Source organism: Zosterops lateralis, assembly GCF_965231275.1.
Source record: "Zosterops lateralis genome assembly, chromosome: 22".
NCBI classification, from domain to species: Eukaryota; Metazoa; Chordata; class Aves; order Passeriformes; family Zosteropidae; genus Zosterops; species Zosterops lateralis.
Genome location: NC_139782.1, coordinates 4927392 through 4949025, shown reverse-complemented (window position 1 = coordinate 4949025; position 21634 = coordinate 4927392). Strand labels below are relative to the sequence as shown.

The 21634-nt window shown below is 46.8% G+C and overlaps 1 protein-coding gene and 1 long non-coding RNA gene across 4 annotated transcripts in view; one reads left to right on the top strand and one right to left on the bottom strand.

The window, feature by feature from the left end:
* Window positions 1-5653: 5653 nt before the first annotated feature.
* Window positions 5654-14005, bottom strand: LOC310917953. 3 transcript variants are annotated; one of them, XR_014591530.1, is made up of 3 exons: window positions 13638-14005; window positions 9191-9996; window positions 5654-7402 (listed from the first exon to the last, which is right to left on the bottom strand). It is a non-coding gene; the product is annotated as an uncharacterized lncRNA (long non-coding RNA). The 3 variants fall into 3 exon arrangements; XR_014591531.1 differs by having other exon boundaries at window positions 5654-7361; XR_014591532.1 differs by lacking the exon at window positions 5654-7402 and having other exon boundaries at window positions 9091-9484; window positions 9851-9996.
* A 727-nt stretch (window positions 14006-14732) lies between these two features.
* Window positions 14733-21634, top strand: part of PRDM16 (PR/SET domain 16) — a 302027-nt gene continuing 295125 nt past the window's right edge. The window contains exon 1 of the mRNA XM_083876951.1: window positions 14733-15300. Coding sequence (XP_083733077.1) covers window positions 15264-15300 — 37 coding nt within the window. The 5' untranslated portion in view covers window positions 14733-15263. The remainder of the gene's footprint in view (window positions 15301-21634) is intronic.

Below are 21634 nucleotides of genomic sequence, written 5' to 3'. Positions count from 1 at the left end.
CCCTTTTTGCTAAAATGCAGCCACTTGAATGAATGACAAACAAATCCTGGATTTACCCCATTGAATAATTTCATTAATTGGGTGACACGAGCTGGGTTTTGGTTATTCTTTAATAGATCATCTCTTACTTCTGTGGCTTTGGGACAGTTTATATACCTGAGGTTGTATTTCCCAGAGATCTGTACCAGATGTATGATAAATCTGGGAGTTTTATTAATACAGAAACATCCAGAATTTCCTCGTGGAATGTCTGCTTGTAGGAGCAGTGAGAAAGTGGAGAAATGGTCAGAATTTTTTGGCCTTTCCAACAACCTGAGTGATAAAATGAACGATTTCATATCAGTTTGTGTTTAATGCGAGGGGGAAATGTAAATATTTTTTTTTTTGTTTGGTGAATGACAATGCTGCCAACACATCTTGATTTCTATTTCTTCATAGTAAAATGCAGAATTTTGGGTGTCTTTAAAAAAAGTGATGGTTTTCCCTTTCCTGGTGAAGGTGGTGGTGATAACCAGGTCCATCTGTAGAACATTAAAGTTTGGGGTGGTTATTGAGCAGAATTCTGACCTGCTTTGCTGCCAGGGCTTTCACAGAGCTCAGTGTCAGCCCCAAAAGAGCTGCAACTCCAAACTGTTTAAAAAACAAGTTGGGGACAATGGCAGCTCATGCCCTTGCTGAAATTTTGATTTTTTTTTTCCATTTTACTATTCCCCAGTCATCCTTTAACCCTTGTTGTGCTCTGCCAGCCCAGATTTAGTGGCTGACACTAATTCAGACTCAAATGTTTCACTGCCTGGATGGTTCCCTCTGCTGAGCTTTGTGACAAGAATCACTGACTGTGACTCAACTTCCCTTCCAAATGTCCAGTGAGTGTGATCTGGAATTGAGTCACATTCTGAGTTGCTTAACAAAGGAGTTTAAAAGCTTTTAGTAATGATTTTATAGCAAATAAGTTCCCCATATGAAGCAGGGCAGTCCCTTATGGTGCACCCAAACAGCTGGGAGTGTCCAAGGTGAGGCTGGGCAGGGTTTGGAGGAACCTGGGACAGTGGGAGGTGTCCCTTGTTGGGAAAGATGGGGCAGGAAGGACTTATGGATATGATTGTATGGTAAGAAATACTGGAGATGTAAAACCTGTGAGGGAAATAGAAATGGAGGGCAGCTCTGAGATGTGAGCATGGCAGGCAGGAAGATGGTGATGAGCTGGAGATGGGTTGAAGGACAGGAAAACAAAAGGAGTCAGGAATGTAGCCCCTTTCCACCCTGCCAAAGGCATCAGGGAACAAGTACATAAGAAAAGCAGTCTTTAGAGTTTAGAATATAAAATGACATGGTAATGTAGTATTTCTTATAGGCTGCATGCAAAGTTTGTAGGTTTTGTATCTTGCATGGGTTGGTCACTGTAAATTAGAACATTCAACACAAAAAGAGATAGAATGGATTGGAACAAGGTGATCGCTCTCTTCTCTTGCCCTCTCTTGCTTTGCCCCTCTCTTCCCCTCTCTCTCTCTTGCTCCTGTTTTCTCCCCACGCTTTTCCCCTGCTGTTACCCCGTTTCTACTCCTCAGCTCTCTTCTATCTCTCTCTCTCCCTCTCTCTTTGGGGTTCCCTCCAGCCCAGGCTGGTGGCTGAAGGCAAAGCCCTTTTTACCCACGACCCTTGTAATAAAGCCCTTGTTTCTAGAACATCTCAGCTCTGCAGAGCTCCTTGTCCCTGCTGTCTATGGAAAACACTGCAGTCCCTGCCCATGGCAGGGCTGGGTTGGGATTTAAGGTCCCTTCCAACCCCAACCAGGCTGGGGCTCTGTGAATGGGCAGATGTTGGAGCTGCTCTTCTTTGGGCCATTTATTGAGGGGAATCTGTGGGTTTATGGAATGAGGGATCTGAGACTCTGCTGTGGAAATGGGGCATGGGGGGAGTGCTGGGTCACTGAGCCACCCCTGGGACAGCCAGAGTGGCCCCAGGTCACACAGAGAACCTCCCTGAAGGTATTAAAGTCATTGCATGGATGATCTCACTCCGTTATTTTTCACAGAGCTCCTCAGTTCTCTCTATTTAACTTTATAATTCAGAGGAACTAAACCATTTCCCCACTTCCCCCGTGCCAAGGGAGCAAACCCAGAGCTGGGGGCAGTGAAGCAGCTCCTGATGTGTGTCAGGATCCAAAACGGGAACATCTCGGGTTTAATTCTGGTTTTTTCTCTCACCCGAGATTCCAAGGCTGGTGGTGGTTCATTTGGGTCTGAGGGAGTGATTTTCCCTCCTGACCTCTGAAGGATTTAAAGTCTGACTCTGTGTCTCTGTGTTTGGTGCAGGGCGAGGAGGATGAGGAGTCTCAAGGTCTTGGTTTTCTGGTTTCTTGCGTTGTTTATTAGTTCTTATCTTACAATTCTCTGTGTCTGGCCAAGGTGTTCACAGCAGCCTGGACACGAGGGGACTCCCCCTGTGACGGGAGGTCACTACCTCTTATACAGATCACTCCGTACCCATTGTTTACAATTCTGTGCCAATGTCTATCACCTGGACTAGAAGGGTCATTTCTACTTTGCCCCAATCCACTGAAGCTGCTTTGTGCCCACGTCACTGCAGACAATGGATGCCAAGGGAGAAGAAGAAGAACCCAGAGCACTGCCCTGAAATCTCCACCTTGTCCCTTTTCATCTACATTCTAAAAATCCAAAACTACAAAATCTTCTACCTGGTGATAACTACACTGCTCTCTGTCACACATTTGTGACTTGCAATTCTTCTCTCTGTTGGATGTTTTTCTCATGGACCAAAATCAAAGCCTGTGTCCTCCTGGGCTCTGTGCCAGGCAAACCCCCCTGGGCAGACCCCAGACCCCCCTGCACAGACCCCAGACCCCCTGGACAGACCCCAGACCCCCTGGGCAGACCCCAAACCCCCCTGCACAGACCCCAGACCCCCCTGCACCGACCCCAGACCCTCCTACACAGACCTCAAACCCTCTTTTTCTGGTCCCAGGCCTCTCTACCGAGGTCTGTGACTTCCCAAGGTGCCCAGAGGGATGTCCTGGACTCCAACAGGAACATGAGGAGGTCTGGAGGTGTCTGTCAGGACAGCTGAGTGTGTGTGTGTGGGATGTGCCTGCCTGGGCTCTCTCTGCTCTTTAGGGGGGTTTGTTCTCTGTCCCAGCATCCTGCACAGCTTTGTTACTGCAGGGAGGATAAAAGCCACCTGCTCACACCTCTAGTGTGTTTTACTCCTGTGTTTTTTCACCAGGGAGGTCTGGAAGATGCTTTTCCAGCAGCAGAGTGGGGCAGCTTGGGCACAGAAAATGAACAAACAGGATTTTAAGGGGAAGGGCTGATAAAACAGGACATCCCTTCTTGTCAAATTGGCTTTGAGTTTGCAGCTTGCTGTGCTGCTCTTTTATAAATCACTTCATCCTTTATTCAGAAGCTTTATTTCCTTCTCCCAGCATGGAATCCCAGACTGGTCTGGGTTGGAAGGGACCTTAAAGCTCATCCCACTCCATGGGCAGGGCAGGGACACCTTCCACAATCCCAGATTGCTCAGAGCTCCATCCAGCCTGGCCTTGGGCACTTCCAGGGATGGAGCATCCACAACCTGAGCCAGAATTATTCCTCCAGACATTCGTTTGACCCAGCTGTCAGTGTAATATTTTATTTTAATGCCAACTGTAAAAGCCTTTCTCCCACACAGGCTGTAAATCAATAAATCAGTGTCCTCAGTTTGGGGTGTTTGTTGAGTTTTTTTTTTGTTTGTTTTTGGGTTGTTTTGGTGTGGTTTTTTTTTTTTTTTGGTGTTTTTTTTTTGGTTTTTTGTTTTGTTTTGGTTTTTTTTGTTTGGTTTGGGTTTTTTTGGTTTGGGTTTTTTGTTTGTTTGTTTGTTTGTTTGTTTTGTTGTTTTTGTTTTTGTTTTTGTTTTTGTTTTTGTTTTGACAAGGAATAGTGAGAGTGTCTGCTGCTTTCCCAACTGGGCCATTCCTTCCCCCCAAAATTCAGCTCTTTGCTCTGTTTTAGCCCAAATCTCCCCAGGAATAACCCAGTGGAACATGAGTCACTGCAGGAACCAGGGCTGGGGCGAGGTGGGCTGATAAATGGCACAATTGTAGATAGAGCAGTGCCAGGGCTGCTCTGCTTGGAAAGCTGGCTGGAAAACAGCCCTCCTGAGCCGGGCAGGCATTTACATCCACAGGAACCAGGGGCTGGTTTGTATATATTTGCATTTCATTTTCTAACCACACTTGGTTTTTGAGCTGCTCATTGATGAGCTTGTCACAGGCTGCACCTCACAGAGAAATTGTGAATTGTGGTGCTCCTGTGGGGCTCATTTGGCCAATTTTTGGGCTAAAAAAGCCACCAGAGAGGTGGAGAAGAGTGATGAGCTCCCTGCTGGATGTTTGATGTGTTGTTTTTGTGTTAGTGAAGTGCTGGGAGGGTCCATGTGAAATTTGGGGTGTCTGAAGGCAAAGAGCAGAACTCTGACAGTGTTTGGCCCGTTGCTGTTTTAACCCAAATCTCTGAAAGGGACAAAAAGTTTGTTCTTCCACCTGTAAAAAAAAAAAAAAGCAAAAACCCACAATGAATGTGTATTTATGAATAGAGAAGGGTTTTTCTCTCAATTCAACCCTCTCTGCTCCTGAGCAGAGTTTCCCTGCCCTGGCAGTTTGTTCTTCCACCTGTAAAAAAACAAAAAAATTTTATATATATATAAAAAATTAAAAAAAAAAAGTGTATTTATGAGTGAAGGAAGGTTTTTTCTCTCAATTCCACCTTCTGCTCATTCCTGGGAGAGTGAGCAGAGTCCCTCTGCCCTGGCAGTTTGTTCTTCCACCTGTAAAAAAAACACAACAAAAAAACCCAAAAGAAACTCCCCAAAAAACAAAAACCAAACCAAACCAAAACCAAAAACAAACAAAGAAAAAACAAACCAAACAATAAAACACACCACAAAATAAATAAATAAATAAATAAATAAATAAATAGATAAATGAATGAATAAATGTGTATTTATGAGTGGAGAAAGGTTTTTTTCTCTCAATTCAACCCTTTGCTCGTTCCTGGGGGTGGGTGAGCAGAATCCCCCTGCCCTGGCAGTTTGTTCTTCCACCTATGAAAAGAAAAAAAACAAAATAAATGTGTATTTATGAGTAGAGAAAGGTTTTTCTCTCAATTCAACCCTCTGCTCACTCCTAGGAGGGGTGAACAGAGTCCCCTGCCCTGGGAGGAGGGACCTGGGGAAGAAACATCCCAGTGGCTTCAAGAGTTTTCACCTCCTCCCTCCAAACCAAAACCTCAACCCCGAGATTGTGGGGAAAGGAGAAATGGGGTTTAGCAGCCAGGACAGAGGGATGGATCCCTGTGATGTGTAAATTTTGTCTTTCACCTTTTTGAGCTCTGAGCTGTCCTGTCCCCCCTGGGATGTTTCTGTCCCGTGTGCAAGAGGCTTTTGGGCTCAGAATTTACCTGTAACTGATGTGACACCGGGGACGGGGAGAACATATTCCCCAAAGCATTATCTCCCAAAACATTATTATTTCTCAGGGATTAAAAGCCATTTTTTAAAAATAATTCCCACTCAGCCATTATGACACCGAGGAAGGTGGGGAGAACATATTTCCCAAAACATTATCTCCCAAACATTATCTCCCAAAACATTATTTCCCAAACATTATTTCCCAAAACATTATTATTTCCCAGGGATTAAAAGCCATTTTTTAAATATAGTTCCCGTTCAGCCATTATGACACCGAGGAGGGTGGGGAGAACATATTTCCCAAAACATTATTTCCCAAAACATTATTATTTCCCTGGGATTAAAAGCCTTATTTAAAAAGAATCCCCACTCAGCCATGGGCACATTTAGGATGTTGTCAGTGGCACAGCAGAGCCTGGAGAGGGAGGACACGAGGTGATCCCAAGGCTGGAAATTCCCAAGGCTGGAAATTCTCCCCAGCCTGGCCAGCTCTGCCCCAGGAATGGAGTTGACTCATTCCTCCTGGATGCGGTCCCACCTCTCATGGAAATCCGTGGAATTCTTTCTGCTGCCTTTTTTTTTTTTTTTTTTTTTTTTTTAAACACATGTTCTTACAGTTACTTTCTCCAGCGAGCCCTCGTTTGTAAATCTACATGAACTCTTGGTTCCCTGCGGTTAAAAATATTTTATTTATTTTTTTTTTTTTCTCTAGTGATGGACCAGCCACTGGGAGAGAGTCCCGTAAATAGTTTCCCATCTCTGGTTATGAGCACAGGAGCTCTTTGTGCTCTCAGCATTGCACTGATCCCGCCTGGAAGGTCAGCGGGGATTTGGGGGGTCCCCAGGGGGTTTGGGGGGTCCCAGGGGTTGGGCTGGCCCCTCCCTCTGCCCGGTGCCTTCCCCACATCACCTCACACCCCATCAGCTTTTTGCTTTTCCCTGAGTTATTTGCCTTTTTTTTTTTTTTTTTTTTTTTTTTTTTTTTTTTTTTAAGGAGCCGCTTTGTATTAAATGAATAAAATATGTTCGTGTCCCTGTTCGGGTCCCTGTTCGCTTCCATTCCGCCTCTTTATAAAGAAAAAAATTAAATAAAAAAAAAGGAGTTAATCAGGAATGAGTTGCCACCGGCTTTTTGCACTTTATCGCCTTCCCCAAAGGAGTTTCACATCCTCAGCCCATCTTTTAATCCTGAAAAAAATAAAACTCCGCCTGGTTGAAGGCAGAGAACCCGTACCTTGTAAACAGGTTATTTTGTTGTTTTTTTCCCCACCAAACCCAGTAAGAATTTGGGATTTATTTTCTGCTCCTGGTATCAAAACCTCCCCGCGTTAATTTGTTAATTTGTTTTGTAGGAGAAAAACCTCTGTCCGGCCCCGGGAATGTTCTCAGGTGTTTTGGGGAACAGGGAAATGTTTCCGATTTTAGAGCGTTGTTGGTGTTTAAAGAAAAAAAAAAATGAGCGTTCGGAGAAGGGGTTGAGTCTTTATTTTTTCTGTTTGTTAAGGGAATAATAATAAATAAATGTTCTTAATTATGACTGGCGGGGTGGAGGGGAGGCTTGGAAAAATCCTCTAGAAAAGTAATTCCAAACAATAAAGGAAAAAAAAATAAAAAAAGAAGGAAAAAACGCTCTATGATGTTTTTATTTTAATAATCCTTTGCAGGCGGTCTGAGAGAGAAGAAAAAAAAAATAAAATATAAAGAAGTTTCAGGGGAAAAAAACCACGAACAATAACCGCCTTTAAACCCAAATCTGCAACTTCTGAGAATATGCCCTGCATTGAATACACCGGATTTCTCTCCCGAGCGAAGGGGAAGGTTTTGTTCGTTCGGACACTCTCTGAATGCTGTTCCAAAAACTTCTTTCAAGTGGGAACTGAAGAGAGAAATGTCCAGTTCTGGGAGGAGACAATCAGTTCGCATCTTTGAGCCGGGTCCCCTGCATGCAAATCAGCCTGGGGGCGACTGGGGAGCTTTAATTGGGAGGTGGATAAGGGAGGAAAGATAAGGGAGAGGATGGAGCTGCTCTGGGGGGAGACTGAGACCCCTCCTCACCTTGTCCGGGGACCCCTTATCCCCCCTTATCTCCCCCTTATCCCCCCTTATCTCCCCCTTATCTCCCCCTTATCTCCCCCTTATCTCCCCCCAGCTCCCAAAGGTGCCTCTGAAACAACCCCCTGTCTCCGTAATTTCTATAATTTTCACCTAATGATTTTTTTGTCCCTCCTTTGCATCGCCCTTATCTCCCTCAGCACCCAAAGGTGCCTCTGAAACAAACCTCCTGGCTCTGTAATTTCTATAATTGTCACCTAATGATTTTTTTTTTTGTCCCTCGTTTGCATCGCCTTTATCCCCCCTCAGCTCCCTAAGGTGCCCTGGCTCCGTAATTTCTATAATTGTCACCTAATGAATTTTTTTCCTTCCTTTGCATCCCCCTTATCTCCCCTCAGCTCCCAAAGGTGCCCTGGCTCTGTAATTTCTATAATTTTCCCTTAATGAATTTTTTCCTTCCTTTGCATCCCCTTTATCCCCCGCTCAGCTCCTAAAAGTGCCTCTGAAACAAACCCCTCGTTCTGATGTTTCTATAATTTTCACCTGATGGATTTTTGTCCCTCCTTTGCGTCTCCCTTATCTCCCAAAGGTGCCTCTCAAACAAACCCCTGCCTCTGTAATTTCTATAATTTTCACCTGATGGATTTTTGTCCCTTATCTCCCCCTGAGCTCCTAAAGGTGCTTCAGAAACAACCCCCTGGCTCTATAATTTTCCCTTAATGAATTTTTTGTCCCTCCTTTGCATCGCCCCTATCCCCCCTCAGCTCCTAAAGATGCTTCAGAAACAACCCCCTGGCTCTGTAATTTCTATGATTTTCACTTAATGAATTTTTGTCCCTCCTTTGCTCTCCCCCCGCCCCAAAATCCGCCCCCTGTCGGGACTCCCTGTCGGGCTCTGGGCTGGGCTGGGCTGGCTCGGGCTCCTCGTTCAAAAGGTCCTGAACTCAATTAATAGGTAATAATTATCCAGGCGGAGCCGTGCTTAGAGGGGGAGAGGGAATAAAACAGGGGCGGAACCTGCGGGGGCCTCCCTTGGGTGTCCCTTGGGTGTCCCTTTGAATGTCCCCTTTGGGTGTCCCGTTGGGTGTCCCCTTGGGGGTTTGGGCAGCTCTTTGGGGTCTGAGCCCCATCCCGCCCCCCCAGGGGCAGCAGAAGGAGGGGACAATGGTGGGACAGTGAGGGGACGATGATGGGGACAGTGATGGGACAGTGAGGGGACAGTGATGGGACACCCTCCAGGGGACGGCAGTGACCCCCATAGCGAGAAGGGAAATCTCATCATCCCAACAGAGCATCAAACGGCGCTTTGGTGTTCAGCCCTTATCACCCCAAAATATTGAATTATTATTATTATTAAATTAAAGCCAATCCTCCCCTGGCCGGAGCCTGGGTGGGGTTATGGGCCTGGCTGGGGCTGTGGGGGAGGAATGGGGGTCCCCCCGGCCAAGAGGAAGGGAAGGGGAGAAGGGAAATGGGAAGGGGAAGGGAAATGAGAAGGGGAAGGGGAAGGGAAGGGGAAAGGGGAAGGGGAGGGGGAAGGGGAGAGGGAAGGGGAAAGGGAACGAAAATGGGAAGGGAAATGAGAAGGGGAAGGGGAAGGAGAAGGGGAAGGGAAAGGGAAGGAAAATGGGAAGGGAAGGAGCCCCGGCCCCGCCGCATCCCCCGGCAGCTCTACCAGGAGGAATTTCTGTTCATTCCGAGGGAAAAGGCGACACAGATCGTTGTGGTGCCTCCACAATTCTGCATTTCAGCTGAAAAAACGCTTATTTGAAAATCACCTCGCCCGTACCTGTTTCCCAGGGAAAACCTCCCCAAAGAGCGGCGGGAAAAGGGGAAAGCGCCGCCCTGGGAGGAGAGCGGGGCTTTGGGCTCTTTCCATGACAAAACTCTGAATTACAGCGCCCATCGTTCCCCAGTTATGTTTTCATTTGGCAACAGATCTCCGGGTAAAAATATTTTGATCAAACGTCTAGGAAAAAAAAAATAAAATAAATTGCTATAACTCCTTAATTTCCCTTCATTGCCCGATTCCATCAGGATGAAAAGTGCTGTGTTTACACGGCTGGGAGAAAACAGCGCTCCGTGGCTGACGATTGTAATTATAATCATGTTCAAGTTGGATATTCAAATGTAAATTGTGCTTTTATTTTTCTTTTTTTTTTTTTTCCTTTTTTTTCTTTTTTTTTCTCCTTTTTTTTTTCCTCTTTTTTATTTTTTCTCTCTCTTTTTTTTCTCTCCCTTTTTTTATATTTTTTTCCTTCTTTTTTTTCTTTTTTTTTTTTTTTTAGACTTCTCATTTTAGGACGTGAATTAATATTTTTTTTTTTTTTTTTACCTTTGGCGGCCCCAGCCCCGCGCCGCGGAGTGTAACGAATTCCGAGGAATTCTTAGGGCTGAACGTGTTTTTTTGAAAAATCCGAAATGGCAATTTACACGGTGTGGTTTTTTTTTTTTCATGGCCGGAGGAGCCAGTGTTTTCTTCTAGAAATAAGAAAAAAATATATTAAAAATAGAGTGATCAGCTCGTTTTAATGCACAGGCGGGTGGAATATCAGGGAAGAGGTGCAGGACGGTGAATGCAGCACAGGTTGTGCTGCGGTATTAATATTTTGTATCTAAGGGGACCAGCAAGAATGACTTAATTTTTTTTTTCTTTTTTTTTTTCCCTTTTTTATTTTTTTCTTTCTTTCTTTTCTTTTTTCTTTTTTTTTTCTTTTCTTTTTTCTTTTTTTTCCTTTTCTTTTCTTTTTTCTTTTCTTTTTTTCTTTTTTATTTTTTTTCTTTTCTTTTTTTTCCCTTTTTTTTCTTTCTTTTTTTCTTTTCTTTTTTTCCCCTTTTTTATTTTTTCTTTCTTTTTTTTTCTTTTCTTTTTTTCTTTTTTATTATTTATTTTTTCTTTCTTTCTTTCTTTTTCTTTTCTTTTTTAATTTTTTCCTTTTTTATTTTTTCTTTTTTTTCTTTCTTTCTTTCTTTTTTTTCCCCTATACAAACCGCAGCCATTCCTTTTCCTCACCTCCGCTTCTCAAACCTTTTCAAGTAAAAAAAAAAAACCCAATAAATTAATTTAAACCAATGCGAGCATAAATACATCACTCCACGAGCATCTCTGGGAGCAGAGGATGTAACACCCTGAGCGCTCCATCCCCCTCTCCCTTCCACCACAACAACTTTTATTATTTTTATTTTTTATTATTTATTTTTCACCTCTCCATGGCTTTCAGCTGAGAAGGCGAGATGCTCTCAGGGTGAAGGGGATGATGCTCCCGTTGTGTCCTGAGCCGCCCCCTTGTGCCGGCTCCTCTCAGGGATTCCCAGTTCAGGAATTCTGCTCCTCATCCCGCCCTGGCTTCACTAATTAACGCCAGATTAATGAAGGAAAATCCCCTCTGACGTTCCCAGCCACCCCGTCCTTGTGCCGCCACGGGGGTTTGTTCTTGCGTGCTTTAAAATATTTCATTTTCGGTTTAAAATGTTTAATTCCCGGTTTAAAATGTTTAATAATTCCCGGTTTAAAATGTTTAATAATTCCCGGTTTAAAGCGCGCGCAGAACAAGGAGGGATTGATGAGAAAATCCTCATCAGGGGGAGGGAGTGAGGCAGCGCCCGGACAAACCGGCCGGGCTCAAACCGTTTTAATCTTCTTTACAGCTTGAAAATATTTGTTAAAAACATCTCTCCGAGCTCCTTTTCCCCTCTCCCGTTCCCTCCCAGGGCAGCGCTTTAACCCGGAGCGGCTTTGCCAAACCCGCCTTGGAGAAAACACCTGGGAGCATCATCCTGGGAAACGCCAGGGAAACCCGGCCGGGAATTCTGTGAATTCTGCGGCTCCAGCGCCCCCTCCCCAGAGCTGCGGGACCCCCAAGGCCCCGCTGAGATCTCCATTGGCGGGGCTGGAGGGGGATGGAGACCTGACCGGGCTCATTGGGGTCCCTGTGCCCCCAGACCCCCCGTGCAGCCCCCGGGGATAGAGAGACCCGGCCGCTTCTTTCCCCGCAGGTTGTTAAATCTCTATGGAAAATCGGAGTGGTTTTCCCCTTTAGCCGGCGGCGGGCAGAGATCCCGGCCCCGGCTCTTTGCCGAGAATCCTCCTGGCGCTTCATCCATCCCTTTCCTCCCTCCCTCCAGGGCCGTTCATTGCCGTGGAAGCGCCGCCCGCTCAAACAGGTGCGGGCTGGAGGAGCCGGCGGTCCCGTGGGATGCTCGCCCAGGGGGATCCCGGGGGCACAGCTCGCTCCGGGGCTTTGCTGAGCCCCAGGACCCCCTTTCCTTCCCCGGGGGCTCAGCAGAAAGGCCTCCACAGAGCCCGGGACAGGAGCGGGAGCGTGTCCCCGGAGCGCCCGGGGCTCTGCTCTGCTCTGCCCCGGCCCCCGCCGCTCCCGGAGCTCTCGGGGTTTAAATCGAGCTGGAGAAACGGGCCCCGTTCCCAGAGCCGTTCCCGCAACCCCCCGCCCGTCCCCGCTGCGGGAATGGCCCCGCCGGTACCGGGGATGGCACCGAGTCCTGGCCCAGCCCGCGGCCGGCGCACCCCGCCACCGGCCCCTCCAAATTCGTTCTCTTCTTTTTATAATTTTTTTTTGTCCCCGCATTTTTCTCATCTTTTTTTAATTTAAGGGGTTTTTTTTCTGCCATTTCCCCCCTCAGCCCGGCCTTGCCGTGCCCGCCGGCGGCTGCGGGAGCCGCGATCCAGCCCCGCTGCCCCCTGGGCCCGGGGAAAGCTCCGGGCAGAGCCGGGAACAACCGGGGCAGCCCCAACACGGCGCCTTTCGATCGCTTCTCGCTGCCTTCGTTTGTAGAAACATCGCCCCACCGTGACCCCCCATACCCACCCAAACCTTGACCCCCCATAACCAAACCATGATCCCCTATACCCAAACTCCCCCATACCCAAACCCTTACCCCCCATACTCACCCAAACCGTGACCCCCAAACACCCCAAACCGTGACCCCCCCATACCCAACCCCCCCCCACCCACCCAAACCCCCCACACCCAAACCCTTACCCCCCATAACCAAACCGTGACCCCCCCATACCCCAACTATGACCCCCTATACCCACCCAAACCGTGATCCCCCAAACCGTGACCCCCCACACCCAAACCCCCCCTATACCCAAACCGTGACCCCCCTATACCCACCCCAGACCCCCCATACCCACCCAAACCATGACTCCCAAACCATGACCGCCCCATACCCCAAACAGTGACCCCCCATAGACAAACCATGACCCCCTATACCCACCCCAACCTTGAGCCCCCAAAGCGTTTTCCCCCTCCCCAAAAGCGTTTTCCCCTCCCCAAACATCCCCGAGCGGCTCCAGGGCTGTTTTCCCTGCCGAGCCGAGCCCTGGAGGGGTCTGGATGATGGGAATAAAGGGAGTTTGGGCAAGAAAATAAACCCCGGGTGCTCCGAGCCCTCGGTGAGTTTCATTCCCCGCCACCGGGGCATCCTCTCCCGGCTCTACCCGCTTTTCTAGCAGAGAAAATCACCGCAAAAACAGCGAGAAATAACCCGGGACGGCGTTTTCAAACTGAAATCCGCCCGTCCCGGGAGTCGAGAAATATTTCACTGAGTTGGGAAACACTCGAGCCGCTGTTCCAGCGGGTGAGGTTGGGAAAAATCTTGTTTTTCCACCCTCGGGGTGCCCGTGGAGCGCAGGAATTCCCAGGCATTTTTTGGGCTACACGTGGCTGCGAGTTTTCCCTTCAAACGGATTTATTTGATTTGGCCTCTCGCTCCCCCACCTTTCCCTGCAAATTGCGGCTCCTCGGGGGCGTCTGCGGGGCCTGTGCTCCCGCTGGCAATTAGGGAGTTTATTGGGGAGGGGAAAAGCGGAGATTAGCAGGAATATTCCCCCCCCCTGTGCCTGATTCCACCTGCAGGGCAGGAATGGCTCCCAGCAGGGACCTGACGCACCCACACAACTTTTTTTTTTTTTTTTTGGGTCTTTTTTAATTATTATTATTATTTTTATTATTTTTTTTGCGGTGCCCTTCAGTGCGAGGGTTCCCCGTGTTGTGCCCTCACTCCCCCCCCCCCTCCCCACACCGATATTATTTTATGGAATGTTCAATAACGCCGCGCGTTTCTCCCTCTCTCCATATTAATCCCATTAAAAATCCTACCTTTCAACCTTCTCCCGTGACCATCTGACCTGGGCACTTGAATGAAAATAGCGCTTTTCTCCGCGCTCAAAGGCAGCACATCAATCACCGCCTATTTACATTTACACTTCTCTCTTCTCTCTTCTCTCCAAAGCGCCTCCTCTGCCCCGGCTCCCGCTGCCTCCGCCCGGGATGGGGGGCTTGGACAGTCCTGGGGGGCTCGGATAGTCCTGGGGGGCTCCCCGGTGCTCTGGGGGTGTTTATCCGTCCTTTTTCCCCTTTTTCTGGGCTGTGTGTGGGTTTTTCCTGCCCCAGAGCGCTCCTTCCCACCTGAACGGCAGAGCCAGAACCGCCCTGCCCTTCCCTTCCCTTCCCTTCCCTTCCCTTCCCTTCCCTTCCCTTCCCTTCCCTTCCCTTCCCTTCCCTTCCCTTCCCTTCCCTTCCCTTCCCTTCCCTTCCCTTCCCTTCCCTTCCCTTCCCTTCCCTTCCCTTCCCTTCCCTTCCCTTCCCTTCCCTTCCCTTCCCTTCCCTTCCCTTCCCTTCCCTTCCCTTCCCTTCCCTTCCCTTCCCTTCCCTTCCCTTCCCTTCCCGGAGGAGCTGCCGTGAAAAAACGGGGGAGAAAAAAACCCCGGTAAAACCGAGCCGGGAATGAGGAGAGAAAAGTGCAGAACGCTGGGAAAAAAAACCAAAAAAAACCAAAAAACTGTCGAGAAATACCCACAAAACACGACAGCGCGAGTTGTGTTATTTTTAAAGTTATTATTTTTTTTTTTTTTTAAGTTAAGTAACCCCCCCAGAGCTGAAGAGGGACAGGAATAATAATAATAATAAAAAAATAAATAAAAAGGGGGGAAAAAAAAGGAAGAAAATAAAGACAGACACTAGTCGAAAAGTTACATAAATAAACATTTTTTTTTCAGATTAAAAACAAGAGCGTGTCCAAAGTAGGAACAAGTTTACAAGATGACAACTGCTAAATAAACTTTCTCTGGGCTAGTTAATAACAACAACGACAACAACAACAACAATAATAATAACAATAATAGTATAATATAATATAATATAATATAATATAATATAATATAATAATAATAGTATAATATAATAATAATAGCATAATAATAATAGTATAATAATAGTATAATATAATAATAATAGTATAATAATAATAGTATAATATAATAATAATAATATAAAAAAATAATAATAGTAATAATAATAATATAATCACCTGGTTATAGGATGGCACCTCGATCCTTAAATATTGCCCGGTGTGTCAGGTCAGTGTGCGGAGGGTGAGGAGCGGAGAGAACTCGATTTTTTCTTAAAGGGGCAGCTCAGGGCAAAGCTGAGAGGAGGGGGCAGAGATAAGTGGGCTGAGGAAGAGGATAGGACCGAGAGGAGAAAAAAAAAAAAAAAAAAAAAAAAAAAAAAAAAAAAAAAAGAGAGAGAGAGAGAGAGAGAGACTGAACCAGCCCGATGATGATGAATACATTGGAAAGTTTTTTTGGCCCTGCCGAGGGTGTCAGATTGAGGGCTCTGTGCGCATGTGCGAAGGTGTCCAAACTGACAATGCTGGGGAGATGAAGATAGTGTGTAGCTGCTTCTGGGCTCGGGGAGGAGGAGCGGGATCCGCACGCCGGCACCATGAGATCCAAGGCGAGGGCGAGAAAACTGCCCAAAAGTAGGTCCTTTCTTCTTTTTCCCTTCTGTATTTCCGCGGGCCGGGGCCGAGCCGAGCCGGGCTGAGCCCCCCGCGCACCGCCCGCCCCTGGGCGCGGATCCCCCCGCGCTGCCCCGCGCCCGCTCCGCGCTTTGCCCGCTCGGCGCTTTGCTTTGCTTTGCTTTGCTTTGCTCCGCCGAGCCCGGGCACACACAGAGAGAGAGAGAGAAAAGCGAAACTTAGCTGGAAGTTGACGAAAGGGGATAGCGAGCGCAACTTTTTTTTTTTTTTTTTTTTTCCTCCTTTTTTTTTTTTTTTTTTTTTTTTTTTTTTTTTTTTTTTTTTTAAATCGAGTCGTGTTCCAAAAAGTCTTGTGAAATAATATTCTTCCCGGGGTTTGAAATATAGTGGGCGCTAGAGGTCTGCGTTTGGCATCTGTGAGAGGGAGAGAGAGAGGAACAGGCAGAGGCGGCGGGGGGTGAGGGGGGAGTGGGACAAACCCTTCTGCTCTCGAGGAGAGGGGAAAAAACCAGAATTTGTAGGGAAAAAATAATAAAAAAAAAATGGATCTGCTCTCAATGAGGAGCTTTGGAGCCGCAGATCCAGAGAGAGGGAAGATCCCAAAGCGGCTCGGGGTGTCCCAGGCGGGGGTTAAGAACCTCTGGGGGAGGGGAGTCTGGGGGGGAGTGTCTTTAATTTTTAATTTTTTAAAATTTACTCCGAGGAGGGGGGGGGGGGGTGGAATTGCAGCTCGTGAGTCTCGCGGAGCTTTTTTTCCCCCCTCTCTCTCCGTCTTCCAGCGGATCTTTCTCCCCGTTCCTTCTTCCTTGGGGTGGGTTTTACAGTGGATTTTTAGAGCGGATTTTCCAAAGAGGAGAATGTGGTTCTTGTAGGGAAAACACTGCAAAGGCTGGGGATGGAGATTCCCTGTTGGGCTGGCTGGACACCCTGTCTACCCTTTAGTATTATTATTATTATTATTATTATTATTATTATTATTTAGTTTCTGTTTCTCTCTGTGCGAAATCCCTGGAGCTGCAGAAGTTCCAGCGCTTGGAAACTCTGTGTTTGTAATTTCCCTCTCCTGGGTTTCCTCGGGGAATTCTGACCTGGGGCTGCTCAGAGCTGGGAATGAGACAAGAGGGATCCCCCAAAATTAAGGGAACAATCCCCCCTGTGATCCCCTTGTGGGTTCAGCATCCCCGAGGGAACTCCAGGTTGATTTTTGTGCTTCAGGTTTGTTGTTTTGGAGCCTTTTGGAGACCCTTCCCCAACCCCAGCGCGCATCTTGGGGTTGGTTTTTCATCACAAAATCAATTTTTGGGTTTGTTGTTGTGTGGCAGCCCCAGGCCCCGAGGTTCACATCGGTGTCGCGACATTTTTCCGTGGCGCTCCAGGAATGTCCCCGTGGGGCTCCAGGAATGTCCCTCTGTCCCCAAAGCGTGTCCGTGTGTCCCCAAACACCTCCCTCGGTTCTGCCCAGGGCGGGATGGGTCAGGTTTGCATTGTCACCCCATGGCTGGAGAGTTCTCTGAATTAATCCATGCATTTTATTTTCCTTTATTTTCCTTTATTTTCCTTTATTTTACTTTATTTTGCTTTATTTTCCTTTTTTTTCCTTTATTTTCCTTTTTATTCCTTTATTTTCCTTTATTTTCCTTTATTTTACTTTACTTTATTTTATTTTACTTTATTTTATTTTTTCAATAAATACTCGTTTTAAGCGTCTCCCCCTCTTTCAAGTAATAACTTTTTCTAAAAGTCGTCACTGATTGTTTTAAGATTGTTAAAGCGAGGGATGATTTTTCAGAGCTCTCTTGGCTGGAAAAAGCGAAGTTCAGTGGTTTAAATAAGCCGGGATATTTCACTTTTACTTTTATTTTCCTTATTTTTTTTTTAATCTTTTTTTTTTTTTTTTTTTTTTTTTCTTTCCTCGCCTCTCCTTCTCTTCTCTTCTCTTCTCTTCTCTTCTCTTCTCTTCTCTTCTCTTCTCTTCTCTTCTCTTCTCTTCTCTTCTCTTCTCTTCTCTTCTCTTCTCTTCTCTTCTCTTCTCTTCTCTTCTCTTCTCTTCTCTTCTCTTCTCTTCTCTTCTCTTCTCTTCTCTTCTCTTCTCTTCTCTTCTCTTCTCTTCTCTTCTCTTCTCTTCTCTTCTCTTCTCTCCCAAAGGCCCGGGGTGTTTTTCCAGCTGTTCCCGGCGGGTTCAGTGCAGGTTTTCCCAGCTGTGCCCCCGGTGGGCGCGTTTGGGACCCTCCCTGAGCTCTCAGCGAGCTCCTACAGCTTAAAGACTAAAAATAAAAATATTTTCGGTGCTTGGATCTGTCCAAGAGCTCGAGATGGGCCGGGAATCTCCTGCCCCGAGCCCTGATTCAATTCAGGTGTTTAATTTAACACAACACAAGGCCCAACGCTTTATGAGCCTTTCAACCGAGGATTTTTTTATTATTATTATTTTTATTTTAGTGCTCCCAATTCCAAACAGTAGGTTTCAATATCCCAGGAGTATTTATTTGCCGGGGAGATTAAACTCGGACACCAGGGCGGCATCTCGGTGTGGCTTTTTTTCCCCACATTGAGGCAGCGACAACTTTATTTACATCCAAAACCTGCAGGTCCCTTCCCATGTCCCTTCCCATGTCTATCCCAGGTCCATTCCCAGGTCTATTCCCATTCCCAGCTCCCTTTCCCGGCTGTTCCAGCCTTTAAAAACAATTCAGTGCCCGGAGAATTTAATTCCATCCCATTGGAGAATATTTTAAGCAGATGTGAAGCTCCGCTGGGAATTCTCTCCATTACCTGCCCGGGAAAGGGGTAAAGGCGTGCGGGAGCGAATTCTCGCTGGTTTCAGCCCCGGGAGGGCGGTGGGGCTGAACCGGAGCCGGGAATGGTTTTCTCTCGCTTTAGAAAAAGGCTGGAAATTAAAAAAACGAGGCTGGTTCAGGGTGCGGGAGGTGCAGAACCCCCCAGGTGAGCTGCTCGGGCAGGTAAAAGCCACGCCGTGTCCCCTCCCCGGCTCCAAAAGCCTCGTTTTTCCACGAGAAAATAAAATTTCAGTGAGCGGAGAGAAGGTTTTGCACCAACCCGGGGGTCTCGGTGCTGCCGGCAGGGAGAGGATGCGGAGAACAAGAACAGCACTCGGGTCGGGCGCCGCTCGCTTAAAGAGAATTCGTTTCCTTTCAAAATCTGAATTTCAGAGTAAAAACCCAACAGCCCGGCTGCACACGGCCGGGCAGGACCTCAGGCTCTCGGATATTTAAATCCTCGTTGATAAACGCTGATATTCCCGCAGCCCCGTTTGTTTCTCGCTGTTACAAACAGAACCGAGGGGACACTTTGGGGCCGGAATTTTGAGGTGCATCCCCCGGGCAGGGAAATAAATAATTGTGAGTGCAGCCCTGCCCTGCCCGGCACCGCTTTCTCCCGTTCAAACTTCCCTTTTCCAGGAGAAAACAGGCTTCCTATTTAGTGCTATTTAATTATTTTTAATTTTAATTAAGACTGGTGGATACAAGTGAAGGGAAAAGGGAGAAGGAGAGGAGGGAAAGTGGAGCTGCAGCCCAAGCGCCCCTTCCCGGCTCACGGTTCTGTTTGTGCTCCCAAAGCTCCGGCGCACGGAGAAGGACGAGAATTGATGGAGCTTTGAGGCGTTTAGAATTTTTTTTCCCATTTTCAAAACTCTCCCAGAGCTCCGGACTCGGTGGGGAGGAGGGAGCGCTGTGCTCTGCCCCTGGTGCCCGGGATGTCCCCAAATCTGTCCCCAAACTGTCCCCAAACTGTCCCCAATCTGTCCCCAAAGCAGGTGCGGGGCCGCCGCCGCCGGGTCCCCCCTGTCCTGCCCCGGATCTCTTCAATTAGTGCAATTAGTGATGCTGGGCAGGGAAACGGGGGAAGGGAGGGTTTGATCCGCTAATTAAAGTGATGCGTAATTAGTGCTTCAAAAAAAAAAAAAAAAAAAAAAAAAAAAAAAAAAAAAAATCGCTGAGAATTTGAGATCATTTTACTGGTAATTTTTTTTTTTCTTTTTTTTTTTTTTTTTTTCCCTCTACTCCTAAAAAAATCTAGAAATATAATGTATCGATTCCCCCGCTCGTCCCGCGTGGGTTATTTGGGAAAAAATAAAAACACAGAGGGAATAACTGCAGGGCACTTTCTCTCTCTCCTTGGCCTGGGCAGGAATTTGGCAAACAGGGGGGACATTTGGCCAGGGGCAGCAGCTCCGAGGTGCCAAAATCCCGCAGGAGCCGCAGGGATGGGGATTTGGGATTTGGGATTTGGGATCTGGAGTTTGGGATTTGGGGTTTGGGATTTGGGGTTTGGGGTTAGGGATTTGCCGGGGGTAGCTCGGATGAGCAGCCTGTGCTCTCCATCCTTGTGTGTTCTCATCACAGTCACTGCTGTGTCTGCTCAGAAATGTGATTTTATATAAAGTGTGTCAGCCCAAATTTCGCCGAATCCCCGATTTTACTGAATTCCCTGTAAGAACTCCCGTGCCGGTGCAAGACTTGCCTGTGCAGAGGGATTTGTGAGACAAAGCTCGCACAACACGCAATAAAATCACGGCTACTGTAAGGTCACCGAGCAGAATGTTCTGTGCAAAAATCACCCTCAATCTGTAGGTTTTTTTATTAAAAAAAATTTCCTAGAACACCTAAAGCTGTTTTATTTTTAGGCTTTGCACTGGGAGAGTTCAGGGAGAGGCAGAAGAGATCTTAAAAAAAAAATAAATAAATTTTTCTTGAGGGCTGCTATTAAAAATACCTGGGGAGGATATTGAGGTGGGGAAGAGCACAGAACTTGTCCCCAGGTTAGTGGGGTCAGAGAAAAGCCCAAAAAGAGCAGGTTTGGGATGGAGCACACCTGAATGAAGGGCGCACAATCCCCTCGCAGGAAAAAAAGCAAAGGAATTTATCTCTGTCGCTCTCTCTGTGATAAAACCCCGGCTCGGAGCGTTCCACCAGCAGAGAATTCTGCCCGAATTCTGCTCCCTGTTCCATCCACCTGCTCCAATCCCCGCCAAGGGAATCTCCTGTGCCGCAGGGAAATGGTGTTTGCAAAAAGCAGCCGGAGATTCCCGCAAAGGGAAAGGCCCCGTTGAGTGAGAAGTGTTATTATTGTGATTACGGCTATGATTATTACGGCTTATGTGTTTTAGAAAAAAAAAAAAGCTCTGTGCTGTTTAACGCGGTGCTTTAAAGACAAAGGCATGGGAAGTTTGCAAACATGAAGGAGGTGAGGCTCAGGAGGCACCTGGATGGGGAAAAGAGGGAGGTGTGTGCAGTCACTTCTGCACCGCTCCTGGGGACACCATCAGGAGGAGAATTCACATTTTTTCAAAGCTGCTTTTTTGCCCTTCTATAACTGTAAAATTTACATTCTCTCTGTTTGTCATTATTCCTCTCCCCCCCACACACACACACCTCTTGTTGCATTAAAACTTCTGCTGCATGAAAATCTGCATTTCCACCCCAAAGCCTTTCTATGGCACAGAACTGATGACACCTGGAATTATCTGAGCCCTCCGAGGGCCAGGACAAGCTCAAGGCTTTGTTTCCACAACTTGCTGCCTCTCCCCTATTCCTGAATCTATTTATTTTTTTTTTTTTTTCCCAGTTAGAGATTATTTAAATGACAAACTTGTGCTCCTCCTGGAGCTGAAGGGAAACATCCAAACCTGGGCTGAGCAATGATTTTCTCATATCTATTTCCCAAAAGATATTGCTTATCCCAGGGGGGTGAGAGCCCAGCACATCAATAAATGCACGTCCACAGTGTCTGTCTGCAGCTGGGCACAGACACATCCAAAGGGGATGTGCAAACAGAGATTTATTCTACTCTGTGTAACAGCCTGTTGATATGGGATCCCCCTCCAAAATTCCTTAAATACACCCTTTTGGGTTTTTTAAAAATTATTTTATTCTTCCCTTCTTCTCCCTCCCCCCACCTCCTTTTTTTTTTTTTTTTTTTTTTTTTTTTTCTTTCTTTTTCTTTTTCTCTTCTTTCTTTTTTCTGGAGGAATTTCAGGTCAGGGGATGTCGGAGTGGAAAAAGATCTACGACCTTATTATTTCTTTTATTTTCCTAATGGATTTTCATGCATCAGCGCTACCTCCTCATGGCTGTTTATTTTCATTTTTATTGCAGTTGAGTTTTTGTTTTTTTTTTGCGTCGGGCAGCGTCCAAATCCCTAACGGAGTGTCCCTGTCCCGAGGAGGATTTCTTCCTCCTCTTCCTTCCCTGAGTGATGGCACCTTCTTTGCCCATAAAAATGAAATATGACTTTTATCCCTGCACTGAGTGTGCATCATGCTCATACCCTGAATAAGGAGATTTTTTTTTTTTAATCTTATTTTTTTTCTGTA